This window comes from Pelecanus crispus, chromosome 5, assembly GCF_030463565.1.
Source record: "Pelecanus crispus isolate bPelCri1 chromosome 5, bPelCri1.pri, whole genome shotgun sequence".
NCBI lineage: Eukaryota > Metazoa > Chordata > Aves > Pelecaniformes > Pelecanidae > Pelecanus > Pelecanus crispus.
The window spans coordinates 3,010,391-3,022,211 of record NC_134647.1 but is presented as its reverse complement, the minus strand read 5'-3'; the positions used below and the strand labels follow the sequence as shown (position 1 = coordinate 3,022,211).

The following is an 11,821-nucleotide window of genomic DNA, read 5'->3' as shown; positions in this document are numbered from 1 at the left end:
CCCGTTGTCCGCAGCTCAGGACCACCAGGACAGCATCGGTGTTTGGCCGGCTCAGTTCCAGGTCCATGCGCATTTAGCCACGAGGAACGCCAAGATGTGAATAGTCCCGAATCCACGCACGTGCCCCGCTCCCTTGCCAAGGTGGGCTCCAGCTGGCTTTGCTGGGGGCTCTTCCTCCAGACCCCACAGAGAGCCGCTGGTCCCATTTCTTTCATCTTCCACGTGGCTGGGAGAGGTTTGTTTTATTTCCTTTCTGCTTCTAATCAGGATTTCATTTTCCCCTGGCTGATACGCATCTGTGGAGTAAACCTAATGGAAATTGGCATTTTCCCCTTCGTAAGGTTAAAACAACAAAGCTTAATGCACCACACTATGTGTTATCTGTTTCCCTCACTATTTTTATGGATTTCACGGTGCTTTAATAAAAGGGCTGTTTTCAGATAAGAGCCAAGGATAACGACAGCCCCCCCGACGGCCATCGTGCTGCTGGTCTTGTGTGGGTCTCTGCTGCAAGACAAACATTTGGAGGCAGAGGTGGAAGGTTACATCCCTGCCCCTGGAACATCTTTCCTGAAAAAAACAAACCAAAAAACCAAAACCCAAAAAATTGGTTTATTAAATAATAGCTACCACACTTTGAAAGTTGCTCAGGAAATAGCTGCGTATTGCAGATCTCTTGGTCAGTCTGAGTGGGAAAAAAAACCCCAACCCTGCGTGTGATGGATGGATGCCAGCGGCCACGGGAAACCGGTGGCTCCTGCCTGGCTCGTCAGCCACGTCCTCTCGGGGCTTTCCTGTCCCGCTTGGTTTCTGTGGCACGTTTTCATCATTTTTTAAGGAACCGTAATAATATGAGCTGTGTATTTAACGATGCCTTAGAATTGTCTGTTCCTGGAGGGCTCCCCACAGCCTGGGTGTGGGGATTGAGATGCTTCTGAAAGCTGCTGTTTTTTGGGATGGCTTCACGAGTGGTACCGCAGACGGTATTTGTTTCTGCTTAAATTAGTTGTCTTCATTCAGGGATGTGGGAAAAATACTCTGTATCGTTTGTCACAGAGGGAATAAGACCCTTTGGAGCACAGATGAGGGAAACACAATAATCACTTTATGTTATTAACAGCAGCCAGGTGAAGTTAGAGACAACCTGCAGCAGCTGGAGCTCCTCGACTTTCCTGAGATATGTGGAAAGTAAAGTGGAGGTTCTGGTTTGCTGAAAAGGTGCATTTTAGAAGGATGTGAGCCTGTGTTGGAGTGTGGGTGTGGAAGACCTATCGCTGCCCCCCCGGGCATCCCGATGGGTCTCCAGCTACCCCGTTGCTTTTCTTCCTGGTCTAATTCTGTAATTTTCCAGTATTCTCTAAAAGAAGCAGTTAAATCCCATCGCAGTGCAGTCTCTGATGACTTTACCAATGTCCTACTGAGGTTTTTGAAAACCAGTTGCCGACTGGTTAAATTGTAAACTATGACAAACCCAACCGCCCTTCCCCTCAGCTCCTGTTTGCAGTTCTCTGGCCGGGAGAGGGTTTGCCCGAGTCCTTTTCCCAGGCAGTGCCAGGGATGTCACCGAAGCCGAGCCAAAGTAACGACACCGCTGCCTGCCCCTCCGGGAGGGCAGCTGAAGGCTCCTAGGAGCATCACCATTCTGGTGAGGTTGGGTTGGTGGGGGCTGCGGTGGTGGCTGGGCTCCTCGTGGGTTTGCTCTGCTCACCCCTGTTCTCTGCTATTGCCCAGGTGAGGGTTTTCGGCTACCGCATGAGTACGGCTTCGCCCTGCGATGGCCTCGCAGCCCACGCCGGCATGGGTGCTGCTGCTCAGCCTGCTGGCCGGCTGCCTGCCCGCCGTGCAGCCCAGGGACTTCACCGTGAAGGACATCGTCTACCTCCACCCTTCCAGTAAGCCACCTTTGCGCGGGCTGCAAAGCCACGGCCGGCCGCGGGACGGGGGTAAGGACGAGGGGTAACCTGTGTTAAGGCAGCAGAAACATCAGTGTTGAGCTGAGTGCTGGGCAAAGATTAAATAAATAACCCAAGTACTCATAAAACTAGTCCATATGAAACCAGACCGTTGCTTCCCAAAGGGATTAAAGGACAGATAGAGTTGCAGGCAGTTGCTGAGCACGTCAGGAGCTTTTTATTCACTATTTTCTCTTCCTCAACAGTCTCTCTAGCTATAGACCAAGCCCCATGGCCATGTGGTTTGCCCGAGCACATCGATACCTGTGAGCAAGGGCCAAACGCAACTTTTGCAGCTGTGGCACCAACCGCTCCTGACTTTATCTCAGTAACTCCCTGAAGCAATGCTATAGCAAAGTTATGCATCTTTACATCTTCCATGGACTCTCCTTTCACTCGTCTGTTCACTTCATCAGATACAAACATTTAATTCTAGAAGAGAGGTCTGCCTGCCATCTGTTCCCAGTGAAAACTCAACCTCCTTTCCGAATTTGGCTGAAAAATTTATATCCTGTGCAAGCAAGACGAATTTCCTGGTTTATGCCATAACCACGACCTGCTAGAGGTCCAGGGTGAGAGGGGTGAATTTAATTAGTGCTGTTGAAGACGAATTTCCTGGTTTATGCCATAACCACGACCTGCTAGAGGTCCAGGGTGAGAGGGGTGAATTTAATTAGTGCTGTTGAAGACGAATTTCCTGGTTTATGCCGTAACCACGACCTGCTAGAGGTCCAGGGTGAGAGGGGTGAATTTAATTAGTGCTGTTGTGTTGTCCCACCCCAAGCTGTTCCCTGAGGGCAGCAGCAGCCCCACCGGAGATGCTCCCAGGTGACTTGCTGGCCCTTACCCAGAGGAGCCTGGGCAAACAAGCAGTGAATGCCTCTTGCTTCACCGCTCGTACCCCAACGGGGCCTGGCCCAGAGCCGGTGGGCCAGGGGAGGAGGTGAGGAGGAGGGAGAGGTGAGATGTGGGGCTGCGGAGGTTCAGCTTACTTTGCCCCGTGGAGATAAATGTGGCTTGTTTACCGTCTGGCTTCTGAGAAGGTGGCAGCATCCTGAAGATGTATTGAATGTGCTACAGAAGCCCTGCCAGGAGACCACTTAAGGAGTTACGCTCTTCGTTTGGCGAGATAAATTAGGACAGAGTCTGCTGTTAAAAACTGGAGGTTCAGCAAGCTGATTTTTCTTTCCTTTGGGGACATCAGCCTGCCTTCAAAAGGGGTAGCTCGTTTCCTCGGTGGGACAGTTTCCAGAAGTATTTTAATCCATCTGATATTTTGTTATCAGCACTGATAAAGCAGTAGTATTGGATGTGAGCTCTGATACCAAGAGAATAAGTACTCCTTGCTCACATTAGCTCCCTTTGAAGTCAGCAGTGGGCACTTTTGCTAGGTAAACACGGTTGAACTGAGTCCTTATTGTATCTGTATGTGCCTTTCCCGCATTGCTATCGGTGATAGGATTTTTACAAATGGGGACGCACTTGATGAAGTTGACGGGCATACTTGTAGAAAGATATGTCTAAAGAGAACAAACGTTGCTGTGTGCCTCTGAAAAGCATAGTAGAACCGGATTAATTGGCTCATGTTAACTGAATATTGTCTGTTCCTTTCAGCCACACCGTATCCTCATGGATTTAAGTGTTTCACCTGTGAAAAGGCAGCAGATAATTATGAATGCAACCGATGGGCTCCGGATGTCTATTGTCCGAGAGGTAACCAGCCACATGCTAGCGTTTAATTTAAACCCACCTTATGACCACCGCTCGCTGTCCCCACCGCAGGGACAGCACTGAGCCCCCATTATTCCTTACGCGTACTCGGATGCTGGTGATTGCTGCTCCCGCTTGTAAGCCTCCTCAACAAGAAAGATGTGTAAGCGATACGAGTAATCCTTTCAGCTTTTCTGTCTCTTGGCTTTAGATGAAGTTTAGGATTTTTGTCTACTCCCCGTACTCCTCTAGCTCAGCTGGAAATTAAATCAGGCTGACATTTATTTAAGGGTTGTATTTCTCTTACTGGTGAGTAGGGGACCAGTTCTTGCTTTGCTCTTGCTTTGCTTGCTTCCCTCCCCTGTGGCACAAGCCCACGCTTCAGGGCAGCCAAGGCTGCCTCTTTTCGGCTGGCATCAAGATATTTTCAGTATTTTGGGCTCGTAACTCCCATCAGAGTCTGAAGTAGGGAACGGCTCAGGAAGGGCTTTGGGATACAGGCACCCAAATATCAGGTCCAGGTATCAGTGAGACCCTCAGATCTTCCCCTCCCTTACTGCTTCTCTTTTTGAGACACAAGCATTAAGGTTGCCCACAGCCCCTGCCGAAGCCCTGGACACAGGTTGGACATGGGCTGAGTCCTCACCAGTGTGGGAACCACGCGTGGTCAGAAGGCAGCTGTGGGGGCAGAGGGATGCTGCCGGGGCTCACCGCTCCCCCGGTGCTTTCTGGAGGCTCGGCAGTGCTGCTCAGCATCTATCCAGAATGCCTGTTGTCTCTTGTGGGACGTTACACGTGCTCTCAGAAAATATTTATTTTGGAAAGAGAAAGACCATAACCTGCACAGCAGGGATGAACCAGCTGTGTTTGCAGCCTGTGTCAGAGTGCGTTATCTGTAAGACAATTTATTTGCTTTGAGCTCAGATCAGCACGTCAACAACAATAAAAGAGATCAGGCTGGCTGGCATCAGATGAGACCAATATTCACGGGCGCTCCCTGCTTTGAGAGGAGCAGGTGGTATTTAAATGACTAAGGGCAGCGCTGTGCAAGGAGCTGGTGTCTCCAAGGTCCGCCTTTAGTAACAACAAGCAGAAATTACTTGACCCCCAAAAAATGCTAATCTGGAAAGAGAAGTTAGTAGTTAATGGCTGTTTAGGGGAGGGGAGAACCACGCTTTGGTGCATCTGTAAGTCATCAGCTGTGTTCAACCAGCCCAGAGCGGCTAGTTATGGTCACCAGCCCTCCTGCCTGCTGGGACAAACACCCACTGTTGGTGAAGTAAGGATGGGGTTTTAGCCGTGAGAAGGGGCTAGCTGGAAATCTGAGTCTATCTTTAATCTTCAGAACAGAGGACTTCTTATCTCCTTAAAATGGAGGGATTTGATAACACTTCACTCCAGGCAGAGCGTGTTAGTGCCCAGGCTGCTCCAACATTGCATGCCTTGGGACTGGAGCACGGCTCTGCCTGCGGCACGGACCCCCAACCCCTTGCTGCTGCTCAGATTTTGGGCAAGACCAGGGCCTCTACTGCTGAGTCAGCAGTCACTGTGTTTCAGATGACTGGGGAAAGGGGTTGGGCACTATGGCTTAATGCTCTGTCCTTATTCTGCGCAGTGGAAGCAAAGACGATAACGTCATTGCTCCCCACTTTGCAGAAATTGGTGCTTGCTTCGGGTTGCCTCATCACTGATGGCTTTTGTTGGCACCTCTTAGCTTTACATCCAATACACTTCCACATCAGAAAGCTTTTACTGAGCCAGCTTTTTTCTTTGCTGCTTTAATTTTCAAATGTGATTTTGAGTTCACGTAAGGAAGCTGCAGAAATGCAACCTCAGGGCTGAGGCGTGACTCCAGGTGTGCTCGGGGGGCTGGGGTTATCTGCTCGGGTAATGACCTTATCTCTGGGAGTCAGAGGGGGACGCTTATGGTGTTGCTTCCCTTGCTGCAGTGATCCGAACCCTTGTTGGTTTGCTTGGGTTAAGTGGTGGGAGAAAATGAGAAAACTCCATCCTGGTATTTGCTATTATTATTCTTTCTTTTTAAAGACAGAATGCTATTAAAACCAAGCAAACCAAAATATTTTCATTAACTATAATGGACTTGAAGGGAACTACATTTTGTGTATAACAAAATTCATTATAATGGAGAGTAAAACCGTGAATCCCCGTATTGAACAGAGATTAGAAAAAGCATTTCCTAGAAGGCAGGCCTCCTGCTGTGCATTAACCTTGTTTTCTGTTATTTATTAGCTTCAGCTCAAGCAGAAACTGTGTTAGTGATCTAATTTGTATGGAAATACCACACTCAAAATACTCCCAGTACTCTCTTTTTGGACAGCCTGTGGGAGGACTGACATCTCAATGATGGGCACCACCACCACGGTGATGTTCCAGCCATTGCAGGTGGCACCCAAAAGTGCTGTTAGAGCCTGCAGTTTGGGAAAGGGGCTCTCAAAAGTCACTGTGTGACTCTGGGCCTTTTGAAATACCAGATTCAGTGTTTCCTTACCCACTCCTGGCAGGTTGAGGCTGGGGCTGTCTCTTGTATGTAGGCGTTTGGAGATACCTTGTCGCTGAAGCATGTCATGCAGTCATAGATTCATAGAACCCTAGAATCGTTTAGGTTGGAAAAGACCTTTAACATCATCCAGTCCAACCATTAACCTAACGCTACCAAGTCCACCACTAAACCAATTAAGGGCAGAGTAGAAATTTCATGTTTCCTGGCTTGGTGGCTGGATTATTTTTTAATGAAAGTAAAAACTAGAAATCATTAAGGTTGGAAAGGATCTCCAAGATCATCAGTCCAACCATCAACCCAAGTCTTTGCAAGAGAGTTCCACCAGAGGAAGGAAAAATGCAAAAGAAGAGCTGACAGTGTCACCTGTCGTGCCAGGGGCCAGTGTAAATCAATGGCCTTGAAAATCCCCCAAATAATCTCACATAGAGCAACAACCTCACTTTCAAATGCTTTTGTAATGGAATGTGCTGCTGGACAGCCTGAATATTACACCACAATCAGCCTGGCTCTCAAGTGCCTTTAAAGACACTCTGGAACCGCAAAATTTAGGAAACATCAATCCATGCTTTTCTCATAAAATACCACTGAGACTCATCCTTACCCTGTGGCTGTACTGCTGCCTGGCTTGGGCACTGCCGTACTTAGAAACATCAACTTTCATGCTGGCAGTGTCTTATTTGAATCGCTCTGAATTTCTCTGATATTTTTGGTAAAAATTTTATAGCATTGGGCCCATGTTCTTCACAGGCTCAGCCTGGAGTTCCTCCTCTACCCCTCTGGCAGGCAGCCTCCCTACCTGCAGAGCAGTCGTTACGGGTTAGATCTGGTGATGTTCCCACCTCTGCTTTGCTTGGGGTTCTCCCAGTGCTCTCTGGCCCGATCCTTTTCATAGCGCTTGTCCTCGTTACGCCTCTCTGAGAAGAGAGGCAGACCAGAATGCTGTGCTGCAGCCCTGCCTTGCAGGAGATGATAATAGCCACCAGTGATGGCTGTGCGAGGAGAACATGCTTGGTCCCTCTGTGTGGGGGAATCACAGAATCATAGAATCGTTTAGGTTGGAAAAGACCTTTAAGATCATCAAGTCCAACCAAAATACGTTATCTCCAAGTTGATTGCACAATATTTTCTAAAACCACAATTGGAATAAAGAACAAAACAGCCTTAAAAGAGTTATGGGGTGCTAGAAGCTTTATTTGTTCCATCTGGGACCTGTCAAGGGTGAGATCCACTGCATGGAGTCATTGCAGGAGGAATAAAGCTCCGGTGATGCACGCCCAGATTTGCTGGGGAATGGCACTTCCAGGCGAGGTCCTGGGAGAAGCTCAGAGCCATCATGCAGAGAGTGCTCCCCTTGGGGGAAATCTGTGAGCTTCACCCCTTATTGCAGGAGAGCCTTGAAAACAGATGAAAAGCCGCGTGTTGCATCCCTGGCCGGGTTGAAGGAAGACAGCACACCGAGCGTCTCCAGCCCCTGGTGATAAGTTAAGTCTGCTGTGGATATCGCACTTGAGTTAAGAGCAGGTCAAAGATACGACAGATGTCTGAGAGGTTTATTGCCTAGTGAATAACGTGTTCGGTCGACAGTCTCGCTTGGCTGTTGCCAAATGCCTAAAACATGAGAAGCATGCAGGGCTTTGCCCATCGGAGATGAGGGCTGAACAGGAATGTTAACTTTAAATAAATTACACTCCTTTTTCTCCCCCCGTGAAAGCAACAATTTTATTAATAATAAGGTTGATTAATAAGAAGCAAGGTATAATTTAGAGAAGAAATATATAATGGCATATTTCCTGTGTTGAAAATCCAGTGTTTTCATCTTAGAGCGCTAGGAAGGGGAATAGCACCTTCAACTTCCCTCTGACGACTAAAGCATGAAATAAACCCAAATTCCTTTACGCCTGAGGGTAGCCACAGCATTTGTCAGTCATCCTGCTTTGAATTTTCTGTGCGTTTTGCCAGTGTCACTAGAGGAGTACCTTAAGAAAGGAGGAGGAGGAGGATGGTCTGCCTTGGGGATGAGGGAGCCCACAGAAGAGGCGTGCAGAAGATGCAATGGGAGTACCGGGTACAGAGTCCAATTCATGGTGCCTTTTCCAAAGACTGGGAAACTGAGAAATACGGAAATCCTCCCAACTGTTCTGTCGGTCTTTGGCATTATTTTATAGATGATAAAACTGAGGGACAGAGAGGGTGGAGGATCTTCTCTGGGCTACACTGGAGCTGTGGGAGAGCCGGGATCAGAGCGTGAGCAGCGAGGACAGCTTGCATGAGCCGTTAGGATATAGGGAAAGGTGTCTCCAATGTGTGATGCTTTAGGTAGTTCTACAGAATTAATGGTTGTGCATAAAGCTAGGAAAAAATTAAGCCTATACAAATGAAAGTTAGCTTCAGACATAAATGGGTATTGTGAATGTTTCCTTTTTTTAAAGACAATTCCTATAAAACTAACAGTGCACAAGATTTGAGGTGTTTATCTGAACCTCCCTCCGTAACTTGGTTATCCAATGTGTGTTTCTCTATCAGTAACATACAGACCCACATTAGTATTGGAAACAAATCCCTGTGTTCCAGAGTGCTTTCAAAACTCAGGTTTGCACCACAGCTTGGGGTGTGGGTGTATGTATTTAGTGACATTTATGTATTGCAATACATACATCAAAATTATCTTTTTTTTTTTAAATCCCAGGATTTGAAAAAAAAGATCTAAGACTTCTTTCCTATTCCTTGCTATTTGTAGACTATCACAAAACTTGAATTTCACAGGTAAACACATTTTTCTGTCTTTCTAGGTACAAGATACTGCTTTAGCCAACACATGATGAAAGTTACTGGAGAAAGTGTGTCCGTCACCAAACGCTGTGTACCATTAGAGGACTGTCTGTCTACAGGATGCACCTATGCAAAGCATGAAGAATACAAGGTATAGGATAAAAATTGCCTTTTTCTCGTACGAAAACTGGGCAGAATCCTTCTGGCCTCCACCAGAAGTCCGACTGGTTCAGTGGGTAAATCAGCATTGTCAAAAATGGAAGTTCTCTTCTTAACGAGCTCCAGCTCATTTCCATTTGTTACAGAAACAAAGGAATGACATTTGCAGATGACACGAAGCTGGGTGGGAGTGTCGATCTGCTGGAGGGTGGGATGGCCCTGCAGAGGGACCTGGCCAGGCTGGACCAATGGGCCGAGGCCAATTGTATGAGGTTCAACACGGCCAAGTGCCGGGTCCTGCACTTGGGTCACAACAACCCCATGCAGCGCTGCAGGCTTGGGGAAGAGTGGCTGGAAAGTGCCAAAAAGGACCTGGGGGTGTTGGTCGACAGCGGCTGAACATGAGCCAGCAGTGTGCCCAGGTGGCCAAGAAGGCCAACAGCATCCTGGCTTGTGTCAGGGATAGTGTGGCCAGCAGGAGCAGGGAGGTGATTGTGCCCCTGTGCTCGGCGCTGGTGAGGCCGCACCTGGAATGCTGTGTCCAGTTTTGGGCCCCTCGGCACAAGAAGGACATTGGGGTGCTGGAGCGTGTCCAGAGAAGGGCAGCGGAGCTGGGGCAGGGTCTGGAGCACAGGGCTGGTGGGGAGCGGCTGAGGGAGCTGGGGGTGTTCAGCCTGGAGAAGAGGAGGCTGAGGGGAGACCTTATCACTCTCTACAGCTGCCTGAAAGGAGGTTGTAGTGAGGTGGGTGTTGGTCTCTTCTCCCAAGTGACAAGCGATAGGACAAGAGGGAATGGGCTCAAGCTGCGCCAGGGGAGGTTTAGGTTGGATATTAGGAAAAATTTCTTCACGGAAAGTGTAGTCAAGCATTGGAACAGGCTGCCCAGAGAGGTGGGGGAGTCCCCATCCTTGGAAGTGTTCAAAAAAGGGGTAGATGTGGCAGTCTGGGACATGGTTTAGTCTAGTCTACCCTTGATTGGCTTAGTGTGGACTTGGTAGTGTAGGTTAATGGTTGGACTGCATGACCTTAAAGGTCTTTTCCAACCTAAACAATTCTAGGATTCTATGATTCTATGAATAACCTCTGCCAGAACAAAAGAATAATCTCTTTACATAACTCTCCTGCGAGCAGCTCGGGGAAGCAAACCAGTCCCTCCGGGCTGAGGAGTGCTTTTCCTGCCGTGCTGCACCGGGTTTGGTCCCCTCTGCTCTGTGACAGATGCTCGCCAACCAGCTCTTGGTTTTCTTACTGAAACGGGTAGGGAAAACCCTGAAACCTTCGGAGCAGACGCTTTATATCCAAATCAAACAGTTAGTTATTAAAGATTCTTCTGAAGGTCAACAGTCAACCTTTTTGAACTTCTCCAACAGGTTAAAATAAAAGAGCTTCCTGAGCTGCCAGGCACACTGCAGCCCCATCTCTATTTTGCACATAATTTTACGCTCTCTTGGCTTTGGGTGCGTTAATCTTGTTGCTCTAAATCTCTGTGCCCTGGCAGCGTACTGTAACGGGCCCTTCCCAGCCCTGAGAAGGCAGAGCTCTGTGTCCTTATCCTTATGGGCTGACACAGGAATTGTCTATCACTCCAGTGCCTGCACACTAGGTGATAGGCAACAACAACAACAAAAAGCCCTTATATGAATAAATCCTGATTTCTTTGTGTTCTGGCTTGTGAGCTCTACTTCAACCAAACAGCACTGGTTTTCATCAGTTTACTTTTTGGGGGTAGAAAGTAACCTCTTCAACATGGATGTGTCCTCCTTGCACCAGCCAACGTACTGTTCCTGTACAGGTGAAATTGTTCTCCACGTAGATGGATTTAACAAAACAGGAAAAAAGAAAGAAAAATAAAAAAAAAGGAAAGAAAAAGAAAAAAAGAAAGGGGGGGGGGGGGGAAGCAAACCAAAAAAAGGCAGGGGGGAAGGGGAAAAAGATCAGACTGGCCCCTGGGCTCTTTTGCAAATGTCGTATTACTTCCCCTACATCTTTATTCAACGGCAGTGGTATTTTTTCAAATAACTAAGTTATAACCTGGTTTCTTTCAGATCTGCACCTCCTGCTGTGAAGGAAGCATCTGCAACTTGCCACTACCAAGGAACACAACGGACGCCGTATTTACCACCCTCTCCCCCCTCAACAAAACACAGAGACTTTCCCATCCCGCCCTGCTGACGACGGCGTGCCTCTGGTTGGGGTTGATGTCGCAGCACTGGGTCACGCTGCCGCGCGTGGCGGGTCCGGACAGCTGAGCTGGGTGAGAACATCTCATGAACGTTCAACCCCTCCCCGCGGAGCCTGCGCTTTGGAGTCGTCTTTGAAAGACTGGTTTTCCTCCTGATTTCTTGTTAACGATGAACTAGTGAGCCTGGGATGTAGGGACATTTGAAAAGGGGTAAAACCATCACGCGTTTCTCTGCTGTTTTCTGAAGCAACTCACGGAAAATGTTCCCAGAACCCGTGGCTGAGACTGATGCATACACTTTTCTTAATGTCTGTCTGTTGTCTGTGAAGAAACGTTATTTAAAACTACTCTATCGCTGCCAGCTGCTAGTATCATCACTTACTCATTGGAAACTTTCTTGCTATAATTTGTCAGCGCACTAACTCCGGTGTCTCGTTAACCTGTTTTGAGAACAAATGGTAAATAATATATAGGCAGTATGTCTCTGCAGTCTCTCCTGCTCCTCTGGGAGAGGGCAGGAGCTCGTAG

The 11,821-nt window shown here is 48.1% G+C and overlaps 1 protein-coding gene across 1 annotated transcript; it reads left to right on the top strand.

Annotated features, from left to right (window-relative positions):
* Positions 1-1,774: 1,774 nt before the first annotated feature.
* On the top strand, positions 1,775-11,360 carry LYPD6 (LY6/PLAUR domain containing 6). The gene is made up of 4 exons (XM_075711392.1): positions 1,775-1,892; positions 3,567-3,665; positions 8,973-9,103; positions 11,157-11,360. Exons 1-4 carry the CDS (start codon positions 1,775-1,777, stop codon positions 11,358-11,360), a joined length of 552 nt encoding a protein of 183 aa, XP_075567507.1.
* Positions 11,361-11,821: the final 461 nt, after the last annotated feature.